The following is a 20,117-nucleotide window of genomic DNA, read 5'->3' as shown; positions in this document are numbered from 1 at the left end:
GTGTGGGTGGCGGAATCAGGGGTAACAGGGAAGGGGCCCTTGAACTGGCTCCAGGCTGAGCCTCGGGACGCTGGCGGGTGGCCTGTCCCTACGAGCAGGAAGGCCCCTGGGGACCCGGTGGCGCTAAGAGCAGCTCACCACCCGCACTTTGGCTCCGAGGGAAGGTGGGGGGCACCGGCAGCGGCAAAGCTCAGACCCGGGAACGGAAGTCGGAGAAGGGGCCAGGCCCGCGGGCAGCCCCTGGTCATGGCCCAGCAGCTGGGCACCACCCTCAGCCCCCTTCTCCGGAAGCCGCGCCCAGATGGGTGAACCCAGGGAACCTGGCCCCTCCGGCGGGGAGACCCGAGCTCTTCCCTGAAAGTGACCCACTGGGGAGAGGGAGTTAGAACCGACCCCTCGGGTCCATGACACTGGCCCCACTCACCTTCACGGACTCTTCACGGAGGAAGTTGTGAAGCGGGTGGGAGGGGAGGCAGGTCGAGGGCACTTATGTTCACAAATCCGGCAAAGACGCCGACGAAGGGACTGCGATGTGCTGACCGTTGAACCCAAACAGACCCCCGTGACCTGGCCCCAGGCGGCCGCCCCCTGCACAGCCCTGCACATGGGCGGGGACGCCCAGCTTCCCCCAGTGACGACAAGGTCGGGAACCTGGAATCAGGGAGGGGAGGGGAGGGAGCCTTGTCTGGGAGAGCTCAGGTGCTGGGTGGGGGGCCGGGCGGGGCACCCTGGTGCTGGGCGGAGGCGGAGCCTCGGCTCACATCCGACCTCCGGGAAACGCTCCCAGGCCCCTGGGGAACCGCCGTGAGGGTCCCGCAGGACCAGCTCGTCCCCGGGAGCTCGGGCAGCCTCTGGGTCGCGGTGACCGGCTGACACACGGCCTCCCGTGGGTCACAGCCGGGCGAGCCGGACCCTCTGACCCTCGGTGTCATCATCTGCACAGCCAGGGCCCTGACCCCTGCCGCTGGGGCTGCCTGACCTCAGGCGAGCGAATCACAGCTGCGCCGGGTGAAGGGAAGGGTGTTAACCGAGGCCACACCAGCTGCCGCGACGCCCCGAAGCCTCAGTGCCTCACCCCAGGCCCAGGTGAGCTCTTGCTCCCAAATCCAGATCGGGTGCCCTTTGCCGGGAGCCGCCTGCCAGACCACCCGGCCGGGCCTGCCCTGGGGCTTCCCCAGAAAGAGCTGGGTGGGCACTGGGGTCGGGGGCACGCCAGGCCCGAGGAAGCACCCGAGTCCCCGCGGGGGGTGGCGAGTCTCGGGCAGGAGCCCCGCCTCTCGGACCTCCCTTCGCCCACCGCGTGGGGGCCGCCGACGGGCTTCGCTTCAGTTTCTTTGTGGGAACAAACGTGGGAAGCGGAACTGGGCACAGAGACGGCATCAGTTCTTGCAGATTTCGGATCCGCAGGTCCCCAGAGCCCACACGTCATTCCTCTGGTCTCGGGGCCGCCACCTCGCACCTTCGTTTCCGTCACCGCCGCCCCCCGGGGGTCATCGCCCCGCGGCCCCGGCCTCTGGCGCCCGCGGCAGCCAAGGACCCTTCCCGCCCGCGGGAGACCACCTGGGAGCCCGCCGCCCGGAGCAAGCTGCTGCAGGACGGCTGGGCCACGCGGGCACCGAGGACCCCCCTCGCCCCCCTCATTTCGCGGGGTCTCTCCCCCGGCCGGGGCGCAGGGCTCACAGGGGTGGCCCCCAGCGTGGGCGTGGGGGGCGGCCTGGGCACCTGCATTCGTCAGAACTCATCGAGCAACGCGCAGAAGCGGTGACCTCGCTGTGTGCGGCTAATTGTCCTAATGGGGGGCCGACCTCACGGGAACTGGGCCGGAAGCGAGACGCCCCCCACCCTCTGGGCTTTGGTTTTCTGGGTCAAAGCGCCCACACCGGGCGGCCTGAGGACGGGGGATTTAAGCAGCTGCGGGGAGAGGAGCCGGGAGGCAGCCCTGGGCCGAGGCCGCTTGTGAAGGGCCCTTGTCCGAAGTCAAACCGCGGGGCGTGGGCTGAACCTTCCCTGCTGTCCCGTCACGGAGTCCCCAGTAAGACGCCACCCACGCGTCACTAACATACGGGGAAGGCGGATCCACGCACTGTTGGGGTGCCCGGGGGGCAGCGTTCCTTCTGGGAGAGGGAGGGCCCCCAGTGGGGGGCTGGGGCCCAGGGCTCTGCTGGCGACGTTCTCGCCGGAGGCGGTGTTTGCGCAGCCTGGTGGGTCCCGCCTGCCAGCAGATGCCCACCAAGGCCGCGCTCCAAGCGCACTCAGGGCCGCGGCGGATGAGAGCCAGGCCCCTGCACCGCGGCCTTGGGGGCAACGCAGCACGTGGGGCGGGGAGGGAGCCCGCCGCCCGGGGCAGCAGCCGGGGCACTTACCCGGCCCCTTCCCTGCAGACAGGCCCTGAGAGAAACAGCCCGAGTTCGGGGAGTGGTCTGAGCCCCCCTCCCCGCTGTCAGGGCCGGGCCCAGCTCCCGGCAGACCCTGCACCCGACCCCTGGACCTGCGGGCGATTCTGCCCCCAGGCGCTGTGGAAACAAGACCGCAAATACCACCGAACCTGAGACACTTTCCGCATACTTTATTAAAAAGTTTCTTTGTATAAATTTCCTAAAAACTTTAAAATTAAAATTAGACCCCACCCAACCCCGCACCAAAAAAAAAAAAAAAATACAAAACCACACAGCATGAGAGGAATGCCAGAATATCCGTTCGGACTCCCTGTTCTCAGCGGGGCGTTGGTCCCAGGACAGTGCTCAGAGGCCAAGAGATCCCGCTTCCCTCCGACCACGTCCCTCGGCAGAGGCCTCAGAAAAAGAAAATCCTCTGGGAACCTACCCCAGGGTGTGGGCAGGGAATGGAACCGACGCTGGCCTGTGGGCCGGGAGGGGCTCTCCACCTCCTGTCCTGCGTAACGGGGGGAGCCGGACGAGCGGAGGGCAGGGGCGGCTGGGAGGTTCGGGGCTATTTCCTAGACCTTCGCTTGCCCGGGGCAGGCAGGCGTGAAGCTGCAGGGGAAGGTGGACGTGTGGACGTGTGGGCGCGGACGCCCGCCCGCCGCGGGGTCAGTCACGCGGCCGGAGTATACGCGGAAGCTGCCTGGGGCAGGGCGCGGGTCCCAGGCACACTAGCACCATGTCGACGGGTCGTGCGCAGGCGGCTCCCCGAGTCCGAGTGTAAGTCGAAGCGTGAAACGGCAGGTGCCCGGGACCCGCGCCCAGAGCGGCTGCGGAGACGCTGGCACAGGGCTGACTCCTTCGTTGAGAGGTAAGTGTCGCTGGTCGCCTCGGCCTAGGTCCCGATGGTGGCGATGACTCGGGGGCTGACGAGCACTGAGCGCGGGCGGAGCGGGCAGGTGGCGGGAGGGAAGAGAGGGGAAAGGCGCGTCACGGACCCGAAAGGACACTGTTGCTCGCCGGACGACCCCACGGCCTCTGGTTCTCAGCGCCCACCCCCCCTTCCCTTCTCACTGGTCCCCAGAGCTCCTCGGCCTGGGGTCGGGGGCTCGCCTCCTGCCTGAGCTTCTCTCGCCCGCACCCCCAGCGGGGTCCCCGTGCAGACTGAACCCCGCCCCGGCCGGCCCGGGCGCGGGCTGTCCGAGGAGCTGGCGTTTTATCACCAACCGAGTCGCCCAGTGTGATGGAGACATCGGGTGGCCCCGGGATCGATATTATTCATTAAAGGACGCAAATTATTTAAAGATGCCCAGATGGGTTCATTGTCTCTGGCACTATCTGCACGTGTTCGGTTTTTCTCTAGTAACCGTGTTTATTGCATTAATAACGGGCTTCAGTAACTGCCGAGAGCGAGGGCGCCATGGGGAGGCCCATGTTTCTTCACTGGCGGAAATGCCAGGACGCGAGGATGACTTAAGAAGCAATAGCCGTTCAGAAAGCCCCCCCCGGGCTTGGAGCCTCCGTCATCCGAGGCACGATCTGTCTTTCGCTTCCCGTCGACCGTATTGTAATCCCCGTGTCTTGAAAAGACGACCCCTGGACCCGGGCCCCCCTCATCCCAGCCGCCGGCCGCCCGCAGGAGGACGGCCACTCACCTGGGGCGCAGACCTGCTCACACTCCTTCTGGGAGTCGAACCTGTTCTCGTTGCCGCCGCAGCCCCCGTACCAGAACCGCGCGCAGCTCCTGGTCTCCGGGTCGTGGTACCACTTCAGCACGAACTTCCTGCACGTCCCTTCTTCCTTGGGCAGCTTGCATATGTCTTCAAGGGCGAGGGAGAAAAGGCCTCATCAGAGCCCCGGCCGCCCGCCCGCCTGCCGAGGCCACCGCCGGCTGCTGGAGGAGAAACAAGGGCGAGGGGCCGACACCCCAAACCCTCCCAGCCTCAGGCCTCGCTGTCACACGGGGGGTTGTGACCGCGCAGAGCGTCGTGAGCAGCAGACACGATCGGACCCGGACAGGGCCGGACAAACTGCGCTGGGCCCCAGGGTCGGGTCTCACGGGATCCAGGACCGCGAGGGCGAACCGACCTGTGTTCCCGCCCCGCCCCGGCCGCTCCCCAGGCCCCACAGAGGGAGCCAGGTGTCCAGGCGTGGTGCTTCCCACTCCTTGGCCAGATAGCAATTCGCAGAATATAGTCCAAAAATAAGGCCGTGCCTCTCGCTACAAGCCAACTAGGTAGAAAATAGAAGTTAACGTGGGAAAACCCTTTACGAGTGTGTGTGTCCACGTGTGCATGTGCCTGTGTGCCTGTGTGTCTCTGTGCATGCGTATATGTTTGTGTGTGTGCATATTTACGTGGGCCTGTGTGTGTACATGCCTGTATGTACATGTGTGTGTCCATGTGTGTGCAGCCCAGCGCCTCCGTGACCGGCCAAACTAAGCACATAGGAGGAGAGGTGCTGCCTGGTGCCAGGTCACAGGGCGGCGGGTCCCAGCGCAGCGGCTCTGAGGAGGCGCCCCCGGCCTCCCCCTAAGGGAGTTTGTGTTTGAAACACGCACCCCTGACGCGGCCCAGCTGCCCCGCGAAGGCCGCGCTGTCCGCGGAGCCGAGAGGAAAGCTCGCGGCTCGCCCAGTGCGACACGCATTTACCGACTTGCCCGGGAACCGCGGGCGGGCTGGGAGAGGGGCGCAGTGCCAGCCGCTGTCCCAGAGTCTGGGAAACGCAGACCTTCCCACGAAACTCCCTGTGTGCACGGGGGCCACGTGCTTCCGTGAGCGGCTAACGTGCCCGGCTCACGGGCCCTCCCCACGCAGGCTGACGCCCAGGGGCCCTGACCCGCAGCCACGTGGGTCATTAAGAAAACTTAATTTTGCCTGAATTGTCTGGAAAATATACCTTTGGAAAAAATAATGCATATTGTGGTCATTGATATTTAGATGCAAAATACACGTGCTACCCCTGAGAATACAGGCACTGTGTGTTTTAAAAGTTGCTTACTAAATGGATAAGTCATTCCTTTTCCTGTCTTTGAAAGTATGAATATTGTTTAAAAATGGTCAACCCCCCGGGGGAATTTTCAACACAACTTAATTATAGAAGGAGGGGAGAGGGGGTGAAGCAGGAGGTTGGGAGGGAGGGGGTAGGCGAGCTCTCATTTCCTAATTCTGTTTACCCATTTTGAATTTTAAACATCTTAAAGTAAACACCTAATTAATTTAATTGAAAGAGAGCTCTCGAAACTGGCATACGTGTGTGTGCGTGTGCACGTGTGTGTGTGCACGCGTGTGTGTGCGTGTGCTCCCGCGGATGCTCCATGGGCTGTTTTGTGACCATGTGGATCAATCCCACGGGGCCCCAGTCTGAAGACAGACCCGGAACTCGTGTCTCCACGTGGACGTGAATCGCCGCGGGGAGTCCACACCCACGTGAAACGGCGAAGGAACACTCGGGCCCGGGTTTGCGGGTCACGTGTTCGTCAGAACAAAGGACAGAGGCCTAGATTCATCTGAACAGACCGCTCGGGGCCTTGAGAGACACACAAGCTCCAGTTTCGGAAACTCTTCTCTCTCCGGCCCAGGGAGAGAGGAAACCTGCCGATGGCCGCCTGGATCGAAAACACCTGCCTGCTTCTCAATTCGTGTCTCAGTCTTAAAAAAAATAAAAAAAAATAAGAGCCCAGCCAGATTCTTGTTTAAGGATCGTGTGTTTATGTGAAGGAGACGCTGTTTATATAGTCGCGTCCCTTCTGGACCACACGTAAGGGAGCCCGAGCACCCCCGCACTTGCTGTGGGGTTCACTCCCGGCCACTTTCTCTCACGGAGGCACCGAGTTTGCTGGAAATGGCGCGTTTCCCACACTCGCTCGGGGAAAGGAGCTGTGCCTGGCGGTGTGCACAGGTGTCGGGCCCTCAAGTTCCCGGGGCGCCTGTCCTGCCCCTGGCTGGGGGCTCCCTGCAGGTTCTTGGGGTGCCTCTCGGCCCAAGCTCCGGGCCGGGGAGCCTGACGGAGGTGCCTCGGGCGCGGAGCGGGGTGGGTTGGGGGCTCAGGCACCGGGCAGGGCCCCCGGGGCAGGGCTCAGAAAACTGCTGACCAGCAGAATCAGAGGCGCTGGGGTTAAGGTTTCTTCCCCACCCCGTGCCCCCCTCTGCAGTCCCGCTTTCATTGTTTCCGTTCACCCGAAAATCATAACATTCAAAGCTTTTATGAAACCTGCCACGAGCTCCTGAATCATTCCCATAAGTTTCCATCAAGAGGAGACCGTTTCCTGTCCTTCTATCAGTTTTTCCATTAGGAAGACTTGCGGGGGCTGGGAAACGCCTGGCTGGGCCTAGCCGACCGTTTCCTCACCGGCCGCCGGAAGAAACTGCTCTAAGCGAAGCTCGGTTCCCTCAGCGGTTCCTTCATCCCCCGCATCACACACCCGCGTGCGTAATAGTGACGGGCCCCCCGGGCTCCGCTACCTTCTTTCTCAAGGGCCTGGGGCCACGTGTCAGTATGGGTCATGGCTGTATTGATCAGTGATAGATAGGTGATAGGTGATAGGTGATGATAGATAGATAGATAGATAGATAGATAGATAGATAGATAGATAGATAGATATAGACGTATAGATAATATAGATGTATAGATACCGGAATGAATATAGGTATAGATTATAGATTATAGGTCACAGCTATAGACACAGACACACATCCAGGGACGGGGAAGTCTGTCGGTGGGATAATGGATTCTAGCGACAGAGAACATTCCCTTTAGAAACAATTAAAGAATCAAGAGGCCTCTGCTCCCAGGTGTGGAGTCAGAAACCACCCAGTTGCACCTAAACACAGACGAGACGGGGCTCAGACGCCACAGAAACAGGAAGATGGGGACACAACGTCTTAAAAGCTTACAGCAGAGATACAGCGAGGATCCTCGCTGATAAGAATTAACGCTCGTTGCTGCTGACCACGCGACACCCGCGGGAAGGCGCAGCTGCTTTTAAGTCCAGCGCAGCTGGGCACCGGACAAAAGCCGTTCATCTCGCCGAGGACCGGCGTAAACGCCGATGGAAGCTGTGCCTTCCTCCCCCACTGCGGCCAACGCACCGAAAAAGCGACCAGCCCCCCACGGGAAAACCTTGCACCGCGGGGCCCGTGAAACAAGAATATATCCAACGGCCGTGGAGCTCGGGCCTGGACGTGCGTACCAGCATCTTTTGCAGAAAGCGAGCCAAGCACATCGGCTGTTTCGATTACCGGCGCTTGGCGGGTGAATGACCCCGGCTCGTGTTTGCTGAACAAGATCCCGGGTCCCCGGGAGCCCACTGCCCAGGACAGGAAGCGAGGAGCCGCGGTCAGTCCAGAGACACACCCGCTGGTCCCCGATTCAGCGTCAGACGTGCACCCCCTGGCTCGGGCTCGCGGGCGGTGGTGTGACGGCCGGAGCCCGGGGTGGGCTCAGGGAAGTGGGACCAGAACATGCAGCCCCCGGGGCACTTCCAAACCCACGTCCGCCGTGGGCCCCCCGGGTGCCTGTGTCCCTCTGAGCAGTTCTTTACCTGATAGGACGCTGAGTGGCTGACACCCTACTCTGCACAAGAGCCGGAGTGCGAGGCAAAGTGACTAATGGTACGTGGGTTCCTGGCTGCGGCGCCCAAAGCAGCCCTGGGACCGGCCAGGTCGGCTGCCCCGGACAGCTGGAGCACGCAGGGCGACCGTGCTGGGCCTCGCGGGCACCTGGGGCTTTCCCCGGAGAGTCGCCCGGCCTGCGGGCAGAACCCCAGCAGGTGGCGGGGACGCCAGGCGGCCGCGGGGCGTTTGGGAGAAGGCGGCGCTGGGGCTGCTGATGGGCCCGCAACTCACCTGCGTCGCTGTCGGCCAGCGGCTCCGTGCTCACCATGAGGTTGATGGTGGAACTAGCGGCCGGCCTCGCGGGCGGAGGCAGAGGCTGGGTTTTCTCTGTAAAAGAACACGCGGCTGGTCGGTAACTCAGAAGCTGGAGGGCCGGGGGATCTGGGGGGGCCGGGGGATGCGGGGGGTCCTAGGACGGGCGAGCTCGCGTCTCTGGGCTGAGAGAGGGGTGGGCCGTGGAAACACAGAGGCCCCAGCAGGCTCCCCGTGGACTCCTGATGTCTGCCGTCTGCTGGTTCCGTTCATCTCAACAAACAGCAAGTCTCTGCGCTTTGAACAAATCTCCTCAATTTCCCACCGAACCTCTTGTCTCCAGGCAAGAGAGGGGGTCCCAGGGCGGAAGGGTCTTTGGGCTCTTATCTCCATGGATTACGAGGTGGCTGGTGGGGGTCCCTCCCCTCGAGCACAGCGCCTTGATCTGGACAGCACTGGCCCCGAGAGAGAGAAGGTGGGCCAACCCCTCACCCCCCAGGAGAATTCGGGGTCAAGGAGAATTGGGGGGAGGGGAGATTAGAAGGACTTAGAGGGGAGGTGGGGTGTCAGTAACTTAGAGGCTGGAGGAGCTGCAGGGCCAGGCCTCGGGGCCACAGGGGAGCCCGGGGAACACAGAGGGCAAAGGGCAGAGCCCCAGCCCGGGGGCAGGGGAGGGGATGCTGCCCCGGACGCCTCGCTTACTCCCTGAGGAGCCAGGGACTCTCTCTCGGGTGCTTTCTGTTCACTGACCGTGGAAAATGCTTCTGACAGGTGGACGTCGCGGGCATCGGTCCAGCCGGGTTCCTCCTCCCAGGGAAGGGCAGCCCCCAGGCCGTATGGACCTGGCTCCCTCTATAAAGTTGCCCGGACCCCCAAAGGCCGGGCAACAGGTCACAAGGAACCTGTCCTGCATTTGTCTCGTTTATAAAGGATTTTGCTTATTTCAGGGCAGGTCTGAGGACCGAGAACTGGTCCCTGTGGGTCCCGTCTATAATCTACGTCCAAGTCAGGGGCCGACCCTTCTCCAGCGGACCACAGACTCACTTGTACTGAAGCTGGCGTGGTAGACGGCCCTGACCTGGGACCTCAGGTAGCAGACCACGGCCACGTGGTACGTGTGCCCGGCGCGCAGGCCCCCGACGACGCGGTCCGTGACCGTGAGGTTCTGCTTCAGCACCAGGGCCTGGTCGTGGGCCGAGGTGACGGTGAGATCGTAGAAGTAAGGGCTGGGGGACTCCGGCCTCTCCCAGTGCAGCTTGGCGCTGTTCTCGGTGATCTCGGACACCTGGACCTCCCGGGCGGCCTTGACTGGGAGAGACCAACACAGCGTGGAGGTAAATAAAACCCACGCGGCGGGAACACGCAGGCCAGAGACGGAAGCTGAGCGACAGGTGTCGGTAGGCAGGGGACCCGTTTCCCGTTCAAGTTCCCGGGAAACGCTGGTCGTCTGCCATCGGAGACGGGGTGTGAGGTGGGTCATAGTCGTGAAAACGTGCCTCAGGCGCCAGCGCGCTAACCAACCCCTTTCCTTCTGAGAGTCTCTCTTGTTAAGGAGACGCTCTGAAAGTTCACGGTCCCGCGTGCCACAGAATGAGCCCCACGATTTAAAATATGCTGAGTCACGAGACCGCAGGGCAGGACCTGAAATCTTCTACAGGGATCGCTGCCCTCGCTCTGTCCATCGGACGGAGACTGTCCCCGTGAGCTTTCTACGAGCGCAGACGCTCTGCCTCCTCCCTGCCGTACAGTCTGTGACGCTCTATAGCATCTTCTAGCGTCTTCTTTGAGAAAAAATAAAATAACACACCCTGGGTCCCATTAGCCCTCCTACCCCTGCCATTAGGTCTGGCCCTGCCTGGGCAACCGCAGGCGGAACTCGAAATTCAATAAATCTAGGAGCTTTTCCATAGCTAATTTTTAAGTTGATGATTTTGTGTGGCCCGCAGGTGATATTATAAATATCCAAATGGCCCCTGGCAGAAAAAAGGCTCCCCACCCCCGTTTTAGGCTACAGATCACCCAGATGTGTGAGTCCCAGATCAGTGACTGCGTTTTTATTGCTTTGTAAACAGGCCTTGAGGGACACGCCCAGGACACAGCGCCCGAGGATGTCACGGGCAGTGGCTCCCTTACCCGTGGGCTTGGCGGTGGCTGGCTTGGTGGCCGCTGGCCTGGCCGCCTGGGGCTTGGGGGCCTCAGGCTTCGTGGCCACTGGCTTGGCGGCGGCGGCAGGGAGTCTTGCAGATGCTGGCTTTGCGGGTGCCACCGGCTTCGCGGGTGCCACCGGCTTCGCGGGTGCCACCGGCTTCGCGGGTGCCACCGGCTTCGCGGCCACTGCAGGTCTGACCGTGGCCGTTTTTGTGGCCTCGGGCTTGGCAGGCACAGGTCTTGCAGCTGAGGGTCTTGAGGCAGCCGGCTTTGAGGCCGGCATGTTGACCACAGTCACTGGTTTGGTCGTGGTGGTCACCGGCCCTGTGGCGGCCACTGGCTTGGTCGTGGTCACCGGTTTGGATGTAGGACTTGAAGTAACATTATTTGGAGTGTTTCTGTTAAAACAAATTCAGTATTGCTTCAACCCGTCTGCGCTTCTGCCTGCTATCGAAAACGGACAGAGACGTAACCCAGCGAGCTGTGCAGAGTGTCCTGTCTTGTCATAGGCGCGCTGTAGCTTTTAGGTATTAATATTAATATATTCGGTTCCTTCTAAGGCCCGTGCCAAAGAGAACATACCGAACAGCATGTAAAATAACAGACTCACTAACAATAAAGCTTCTATTGTACTGTAAATACTCCTGACAATCTTCAGTTTATAACATACAAAGCAGGGAGAGCGTAGAGACAATAAATATTGAAATGATGACCATTCTTACTGTTAATAATAACAATCAGCTAATAGCCGCTCTCATTGGAAGACAGGTCCACTCAGCGAAACGCTGTGTTGCGCTGGAGAATTATAGTTGGCGAGCACTCTCTCTCCCCGACTTTTTGTTTGTATTAATTTGGGGAGGGGGGGCACCGTTTCTCTGTCTATTTGAGTCCCTACAGAGAACAGCATCCTAATTGAACACAAATGCACAGACCCGCCCCGTTCGTCTCTCACGCTGACACGATCACTTGTTCTTTCACAGATATACTATCAGGCCACCTGTCATGCGCAGTGTATTTTCAAACAAACTCAAATACTAGGTTTGTTTGCCCTGTTTTCCTAGATAAGGTTGAGCCAACTTTAGGGAAAGTTCCAGAGGAATTATAAAGCTCACCGAAGGCTAGAAAAAGAGAACCTGTGGACTGAGATCAACAGGGCGGCGCCGGGAAAGGGCCGCGGCCGCCTCAGTAATGACGTCCAGCCAGCGAGGCCGAGAGCCGGCGCCTCCCCCAGGACAAGGCAGGAGCCGAGGGACTCGGGTGACGAGAGGAGGGCGTGCAGGGGGACGGGCGGGCTCTCTCCCCTGGGCTCAGCCAGGAAGGGGTGAGCCCGGCGCCTGTTTGTCAAGGACAATTCAAGCCCACACACCACCGAGCGCCACAGCCAGAACCCCCCTCCCTGGAGCGTGGCAGCCGTGGCATTCTCTGCGGGGCCACGAACCGATGGCACGTGGCCTTTGCTATTTTAAGCCACTAAATTTGGGGTTGTTTGTTATGCAGCAAAAGCTAACAGATACAACAGATTCTTCCAAGGGAATTTCCCAAGTGACCTTGGAAAGTCACGTTTTCTGGATTTCGGTGTCCTCGCCCCACAGCGTTAGGCAGTGGGGGGGCCTCTGCATTCCCCGAGCCCTGTAATTCGTGGGACGATTGTTATAATCACTTACACTTGCTTGTGACCAAATTTCACAGGAGTCTTTGCCGGTTGGTCCCCTTGGAACCAATCACACTGTTTCCTGATATCTGGGGACAGGTAAAAAGCGTTTTCACCTAGAGAGAAATAGAAAAATATATATATATATATTTTAAGTGTATGTCAATCCCTTACAAATTACAATTAATCTGCTAATGAGTTAAATGAACCACATAGTAGGGAATCCATAAATATCTGTTGACTTAATTCTTCCAGACAAGCTAAGTCCAGTGAGCTTTCAGCGTTAAGCACAATGGTGCTCGGTCCCTGAAACACCTTAAGCCAATATCTTCTACTGGGCGATATTTGGGAGATTTCAGTTCAAGATGATATTTACTCGATGTGAGCGGGAGACAAAGGAAAACTCGTGCGGAGTTTCACAAGTTCCAAGCTCCCGAACATCAAACGACGACCAGGCTGCTGTTGCTGTTTCCTCGATGCTGCTCAACAGCTTTGCTCTCCCTACCGGCAGGGGCCACGGCCCCGGGCGAACTCGCTGCCCCCCTTTGTTTCCCTGGCTCTTCCCAAAGCTTTGGGGGCACAGACGTCACAATGTGGATGCCGCTTTCAGGGACCCGGCCCTTCCCTGAATGACAAGCTCCCCGTGTGTACATGTTTATTTGTCCTTTGCGCATGTTTCTCACGGGTCAGACACCTTCCCGTGCCAGCTGTGGCCCGGGCACTGTGCCAGGCTCAGGGGAACACGGTGGTGAATGAGACACTTCCTCCGGGACCACTTAGGCCACTGGGACCACCGATCCGTCCGTGGATGACCAGCGGGCCATGTAATCTATGCGGCAGGGACAGCGTCCGGGTTAATGCCAAGCAAGGCTGGGCGTGGGGAGCACCCCTGGGGAGCAGGGCGACCGGGGGTGAGTTTTGAAGGTGAATGTGGATCGCTAAGGCGGAGGTGGAGAGCGCTCGGGGCAGCCGCATCGGCAGAGCCCGGAGGTTTCCACGCGTGGGGTTGGTGGCTCAACCCGGGTCAACACGCCTCCTCCTAGAAGCCCCCGTGAGTCCCATCGGGATACACGTCTCGGGACATGCCAGCCTGTTACATCAGGCAATAGATGGGCACGTGACCCGTCTGCACCTGGACTGTAAACTCTCAGGGACCCCATGGAACTGGGTTGAACAAACAAGTGAACAGGGACAGGGCCTCCGCCCGTGTGTTCGCTGGCAACCCTGGCAGTTCACAGTGCGCCCAGGGCGCGTGGGTGCTGATGCCCCTGCGGCGTGAATGAACAAGTCCACGTCCTCACGCCAGTCCTCTCTCCCTCGCCTGTGCCCCCCCCCCCCCCCCCGCGCCGAGGGCCCGGGGTCCTGGGCCGGCCGACGCTGACCCGGGACTTACTGCTGACGAAGGAGGGCAGCAGCCGCCCGAAGCGCATCAGGGGCTCCTCGTTGAGCTCGGTGGACTTGTCCACCAGCTTGAAGAAGACGTCGTTGGGCTCGCTGGCCAGGCCGTAGAGCTCTCTGACGTTGACCTTCCTGCCGATGCCCAGGATCACGAAGAAGTAGCCCTTACACTTGGCCCGCAGGACGGCCCTCTGCGCCGCCTCCAGCTGCTGCTCCCGCACCTCGCCCGTCAGCATCAGGACCAGGACCTTCAGGTCCCGCGGGTTGGGCGCGCTCTCGAAGACGTGCTCGACGGTGTAGTCGATGGCGGGGCCCAAGGCCCTGGTGCCCTGCAGCTGCGTGATCCTGCTGCCCAGGGCCCCCGCCAGCTTCTCTTTGGAGCCGTAGTCGGTCAGGGAGAAGTCCACCCTCACGGGCGGCACGCTGGCGTTCCCCACGGACTCGTAGGGCGCCTGCTGCACCACGGCCACCCTGGCCAGGTGCTGGGAGGCCTTGGGGTCGGGGCTCAGGTCCAGCTGCCTGACCAGGTAGCCTATGTACTTCCCCATCTCGTTGAACTGGAACAGGGTGGTGGACTCGGCGCTGTCCAGGATGAAGGCCATGTCGATGTCCACGTCGCCGCCCGCCGCCCGCCGGTCTCTGAAGGAGGGCCTCCAGCTGCCGAACCCGCAGGACGGGTCGATGTTGCAGATGTCTGGGAAGAAACACGGCCGCCCGTTCGTCATACGGGCCCCCCCGAACCCCGCAGCGAGGTGTGGCCCGTCAATCCCCTGGGAGCCTGGCAGCTGAGACCGTCGCGGAACGTAGGAGCCTGTTACTCCCTTTCTGACCACCGCTGTGTCCAGATTTCCGTTTTCATCACAGAGCAACACTTGCTAAATGACACAAGTCCCTGAGCCTAAGTCTGCTGGTCGAACTTGCAGCAGAGCCCTTATCACCTATGAGACGAACCATCCCCGTCTGAGAGAAGCCCTGTCCACGGCTCCACCTGAAACACGTAAACTACCACGTGGCGTCTGCGTGGTAAATACCAGGCTCCGTGAATCTCCCCCCAGCTCAAGCCCTTTCCCCAGACTCCGGTTTTTTGCGCAAATGTCCCTCCAGGGACACACGTGCTGCAGCTGCAGCTGGACAGACGCGCCCGCTGGAGGCGCCTTACCCAGGCAGACGTGGCAGGTCAGGACGCTCTTCAGGAAGTCGGTGAGGTCGCGCCTGGCGGGCAGGACGAGCGCGTGGCCCACGGCCGTGTTGTTGATCTGCACAGACGAAAGGAAATGCTCGGTGGGAAGGCATGTCCACCATCGGTAACTGCATGCAAAATCCAGCCGAGGAACGAACGAGTCCCATCAGCAGAACAGTCTCCCCGACGGGTCAGTATCCTCGGGGGGGTAGAGGAGACACTGAGTTTGATGGGAAAACACCGGTTTTCTCCTGCTGGAAGGAGCTGGAGCCTGAATCCCACTCCTGCACTTCCTGCGGGACCTGGAGCAAGATTATCTAACCCTCCAGGGCTCAGTTTCCTCGGCTGTAAAATGGGATGACAGTAAATTCTCAACGGTCATTTGAGGGATTAGGCTCAGTGATATATGTAAAGTCCTAGGACAGCCTCAATCGAATAGTGGGGCTTAGATAAAACGGTCATTTTCAGCAATAATAATGCCAGTTGGCAAACACTAGCTCCCTTCCTTTATCTCTCCCCCAAGGCCTCCAGAGGGATTTAATGACAAGGCAAGTAATTGAATCATTTCTGGCAGATTCACAAGTCCTGCCCACCACAGCACACCGGCAGGAATTATTTATTTAGCGAATAATTAAATCCAGTTAGTGAATGAATAATTAACTTTTCTAACTCGCTGGAACTGTGCTGTTGGACATGCACGTGGGTCTGGGTCCCTCGGCCCACACAGCACGCCCCTCACAAGAGCCACGGCTGGTGGCCCGAGAGGGCCCCACGCCCGGTGCTCTGTGCTCCACTGGCCTGCGGCTTGGGGAATATAACCTGAGAAAGGTGGCAGCGACCCAGCTGCCTCTCGCTGGCACGGGGCCCGGGAAGACCACGGAACGGCCAGGTTGGAGCTTGTCTCCACCCGCCGCCTCCACAGGTGGGAAATCTAAGCCGCCGGGAGGGGAGGCGACGTGACCACGTCACTGTGAGAGACCTGAAGCCAGATGGTGGGTCGGCGGATGAGGGAGCCCCGGCTCCTCCCTCTCGGGGCCGCTCCCCCTCCGTGCCCACCCCCACCCCTGTGTACCGGGAGCCCGGAATTTGTGCTAAGAAGGTATCATTCGATTAAGTATAACAATTAAACAAGCTCAAGCCAGTAACAAGGGTGCATTTGTCTGCATCACGGGCTGACCCTTGGGTGCCAGCCCGGCTAAAGGAAGGTTTAAACGGCGGGCGCATGGGGAGCTGAACTCACAGATGTCTGGGGACCTCACTAGGAGACGGCACCCACCCGGGTCACCCTGGGGGAACCCCTCTCCACATGAGGAGGGAGCCTGGGACCTAGAGCCGGGGCCAGAGGCTGTCCTGGGAGCCTCGATAGAGAAGTTCTCGGCCAGACCAGCCTCCTCCAGCGCCTTCTAGAAACTGTGGGTCGTGGGTACACCCGGGAGGGCACGGGCGAGCCTGAGAACCTGCTCAGAGCCCCAGAAGGAGAGCGGGGGGTGTCGCCAGGGCACCCCGGGCACCCACCTGCAGGGCGTTGACCAGCTGCCGGTCCTCCTGGCTGGTGAGGAACAGAGGCGTGATGCCGGCGTCCGACAGCTTCAGCACCGCCTCCCGGAGCTGCGGCGACGCCCTCGTGGGCTTGTTGCTGAAGAAGATGGCCACCTTCCTCATGAGGAACCCGCTCCTCACCCGCTTGAACGTGTTCCGGGCCACGAAGGACATGGCATTCTCCAGGCTCTGCTGCTTGGACGTCAGGGCCACCTGCAGGTTCTGGATCCTGTCCAGGAGCATCGACTTCTTCTTGGAGTCGGCGAACCGGATCTCCGTGGTCACCTCGTTGTTGTAGGTGACCACGGCCACGCGGGCCCCACGCGGGCAGTTGCTCTCGGCGATGGTCAGGTCGCCCACGATCTTCAAGAGCACGTCCCTCATCCGGCTGAAGGCATCCTGGGTGACCCCCTCGGAGGTGTCCAAGGCGAAGGCCAGCTCCGTGGGGAAGACGGGGCATTCCAGGGGCCCTGGGAGGCGGGGGGGGGGGGTCAGCGACAGACTTTACTTACAGGAAGAGGGCTCCGTTTTCCTCGGAAGGAAGTCACGCACTGAGGCGACTTACCGTAGCAGCAAGCTGCAAAGCAAAGGGGGGAGGTCACTCCACGGGGGAACGTGAAACGTAAAAGCGCAGCTGTGTCCCGACCGCAGGAAGCCCTGTACTTACGACATTTATCTTTGATGCTCTGGATGAGGGCACATTGCTTTAAAAAGAGGGAAAGAGGTGTGAGGACAGCAGGCAGAAGGCCCGTGGACAGCCCTGGCCGGTGTGCACAGTGGTTAGAGCACCGGCCGCACACCGAAGGTCGCGGGCTTGATGCCTGGTCAAGGGCACGCGCCTGGGCCGCAGCTCGATCCCCAGCCCTGGTCAGGCGAGTGCGGGAGGCGCCCCATCCATGTGTCTCTCCCCCCCTCCCGTCCACTCTCTAAAAACCAGTGGAAAAAATACCCTCGGGTGAGTATTAACAACGAAAACACGGACAACGACTCACGCTGCTCGCGGGCTACTTACATCGATGGAGTCGCCTCTGTTGCCCTTGTGACCCTGAAAAACAAGGAAGGACAGACTGACGTGTGGGACGTGGACACAGGGAACGTCCTCGGTCCACGGAAGTGCGACCCGGGAAGCAGAGGTGGACCCGGCTGGCCTGGGCCGTCCTCAGACTCTCCCCACAAACCGGACTTTGCTGCTCGAGGAGCCAAGGGGAGGAGACCCGGACGCCAGACGCGCTTCCCGCCCTGGGAGGGGAGGCGCCGCTCCCCCTGAACCCCGGGAGCGGGTCGCAAACCCACGTGGGCCACACGTTTGCGCGAGCCCAGCCCCCTGTCTCCAGGAGAAGAGCTCCTTCCACCGGCCGGCTCAGTCCACCCTGCTCACGGGGCACAGCGCGGGGCCACCCAGCTGCCCCCCACCCCAGGTCCAGCGCACCCCCTGGTTCCACGCAGAGAGGGACCCTCGGCCGCCCTCGGCTACGCATCCCAGTGTGTGTCCCCCCGACGGTCAAGCAGTCGCCTCGTGGGCCACTCGGCGTCCCTCGGTGCGCAGTTCCCGCCCTGGATCCCACCGCAACCGGCACGTTGATCCCATTAGGTGCTTCACTCGCGGGACGCCCCGCACAGCCTCCTTCCCCAGCTGCACCCCGCCCACCCCGGGCCTCTGTCTAGGAGCAGCTCCGTCCCTGAGTCACCGATTCGTTCTGCTTTGACCCTCCTCAGTGTCAACGAGGGGAGACGGAGGGCGAAGTTCAGGTACGGAAACAAGGGCCCGTGAGGGAGAGACGGAAGGAGGGGCCGCGAGGGGCCCTCCCGGCGCCCGCGCCAGGCGGCCACCGGCTCTAACCACCGGCTGGGAGCCCACTGGGGGTCGAACGGACAAAGGCGGTTTTCCCGGGACCGAGGTCTGACGTGATTATAGTCCAGCCACAAGGCGCAGCCAACAGGTAGTAGGATGTGTTCCCTCTTTGTCCCCTACACAAGCCTCGAGCAAGAAAATCACAGAAGCAAACGGCGACACGCCCTGGGTGGCAGAGCCCAGGGCCGGCTCCGGAGCCCGCCCTCCTCGCCGGTGGGAGGGAAGCGGCTACAAAGAAACAACAACAAGCAACAGTAACAGCGAAGGCCGGCTCCGGAGCCCGCCCTCCTCGCCGACGGGAGGGAAGTGGCTACAAAGAAACAACAACAAGCAACAGTAACAGCGAAGATGCAGCGTCTCATGCAGCGTCTCCGCGAGGAGAGAGCGGGAAGTTTCCAGGGGCCGAGCAAAAGGCATGCAGCCCGCAGGCGGCGTGATGGGAACTTACGGACGGGCCCGGGAAGCCTGGGTCTCCCTTCTGTCCCACTGTCCCTGGAGGTCCTGAATTTCCCTGCGAGGGCAGAACAGGCATCGCTCAGTTGTGGCAAAGGAAGGGCCGTTCGCAGCTCCCGCCGCAGGGAAGGGCGGTGAAGGTGACCTCACCCAACGGCCCCCACCCACATGTTCTCGTTCTCGCCATGACCACGGCCCAGGCAGACTTACCCTTCGGCCTCTGATGCCTTTGGGTCCCGGTGCTCCCCCTGTTCCTGGGTCGCCAGGGGTCCCCTGAGAAGAGAGCCCGGCAGCGGCACATTAGCTCCGGAGTGGAAGGCGCAGCCGAGGGTCCCTGGGGCCCCCAGACCACGCTTCCCCGGGTGGCCGACGGCTGGCTTTGGTTCTTGCTCAGGGTTCCTAGTGTACTTGTGTCTTTTGCAGATTCAGCCTCAGCTTATTAACCAACAATAATAGCATCTTGTAGATGCAGCGTTTTAATGTTTACAAAGTATCTTGTTGCAGAGTCATCTCATTTCATCCTTAATACACCAGGACAAGTGCTTACTGTCCCTTCCATTCGACAGATGAGGGGCTGTCTTAGAGGCAGTGGGGTCTCCCCCAGCGTCACTCAGTTTGTAAGTGGCCAACCCAAGACTGGAACCCAGATATTCTGATTTGCAGCCCACGGACACCCCCAATTCATCCTGAAACAATCATGATGTTTTACCACCAGGGGAGTATTTACCTTTGGACCTGGGTATCCAGGAAATCCCCTTTCTCCCTGTAAAAGATAAATAAATGACTTAATATTTGGTTTCAATCTAAACTCATCTAAGATAAATTACTCCTGGGCAGGAAAAAATATATATCTGTAGAGTCATCAAGAGAAGGAAAATTCACTCTATTACAATGAAATTTTGAGAAAGGATTCTGTAAAAATACAGCACGGCAGACATACAAACCTTTTTGCCTTTGCGTCCCTCGCTGCCAATCCCATCGCGCCCGTCATCTCCCTAATCGTGGAAAGACGGCATTACTGCGAGTCACCTCGGTGGGCACGCCGCGCCCCCTAAGGCCCTGAGCACAGGGTCCTTGAGTCCCTGAGAGGTTCCCAGGTCAAGGTGCGGCTCCCGGAAGGGTTCCTGTTCCTACTCACCCTCCAGGTGTAAGAAAACCATGCCCAGCCTGCAGGTGTGGCTCAGTGGTTGAGCATAGGCCCAGGAACCAAGAGGTCACCGGTTCGATTCCCGGTCAGGGCACACGCCCGGGTTGTGGGCTTGATCCCCAGCAGGGGATGTGCGAGAGGCAGCCAATCGATGTTTCTCTCTCTCCCCCTTCCTCTCTCTCTAAACTATATATTAAAAAACTTAAAAAAAAAAAGACAGAAAACCGTGCCCGTAAGAGGGTGGGCTTAAAGGACTCCTTGGGAAATGGTGCAGGTGGACTCCCAATGTAAAGAACTACTACCAGCTGTTGGTAAGGTTCGGCTTGCAGGTGGAGTCAATGACTCATGGAACCTGGGGATCTCAGAGTCAAAGGAATCCTAAAGGTCACCTTGACCCTGTGCATCTCTGAGTCTTTGATCCGACTTCAAAGCAAAAGCTCAAGACTCACTGTCTCCCACCCTGAGGGGCCTGTGCCCAGCCTTCTCGCCTGGGGGATCCGA

The 20,117-nt window shown here is 60.4% G+C and overlaps 1 protein-coding gene across 1 annotated transcript in view; it reads right to left on the bottom strand.

The window, feature by feature from the left end:
- Nucleotides 1–2,551: 2,551 nt before the first annotated feature.
- The window catches only part of COL6A3 (collagen type VI alpha 3 chain), a 65,893-nt gene continuing 48,327 nt past the window's right edge, over nt 2,552–20,117 (bottom strand). The window contains exons 29-44 of the mRNA XM_087819490.1: nt 19,414–19,464; nt 19,197–19,232; nt 18,680–18,742; nt 18,465–18,527; nt 17,177–17,209; nt 16,832–16,868; nt 16,730–16,741; nt 16,141–16,634; nt 14,605–14,701; nt 13,441–14,139; nt 12,061–12,163; nt 10,382–10,794; nt 9,293–9,556; nt 8,228–8,323; nt 4,037–4,201; nt 2,552–3,317 (exon numbers count right to left, since the gene is read on the bottom strand). Coding sequence (XP_087675616.1) covers nt 3,277–3,317; nt 4,037–4,201; nt 8,228–8,323; nt 9,293–9,556; nt 10,382–10,794; nt 12,061–12,163; nt 13,441–14,139; nt 14,605–14,701; nt 16,141–16,634; nt 16,730–16,741; nt 16,832–16,868; nt 17,177–17,209; nt 18,465–18,527; nt 18,680–18,742; nt 19,197–19,232; nt 19,414–19,464 — 2,667 coding nt within the window. The 3' untranslated portion in view covers nt 2,552–3,276. The remainder of the gene's footprint in view (nt 3,318–4,036; nt 4,202–8,227; nt 8,324–9,292; nt 9,557–10,381; nt 10,795–12,060; nt 12,164–13,440; nt 14,140–14,604; nt 14,702–16,140; nt 16,635–16,729; nt 16,742–16,831; nt 16,869–17,176; nt 17,210–18,464; nt 18,528–18,679; nt 18,743–19,196; nt 19,233–19,413; nt 19,465–20,117) is intronic.

Source organism: Miniopterus natalensis, chromosome 8 (genome assembly GCF_054644295.1).
Source record: "Miniopterus natalensis isolate mMinNat1 chromosome 8, mMinNat1.hap1, whole genome shotgun sequence".
Classification (NCBI taxonomy): Eukaryota; Metazoa; Chordata; class Mammalia; order Chiroptera; family Miniopteridae; genus Miniopterus; species Miniopterus natalensis.
Note: the sequence above shows the minus strand (reverse complement) of the source record. Positions and strands in the feature narration are given on the sequence as shown.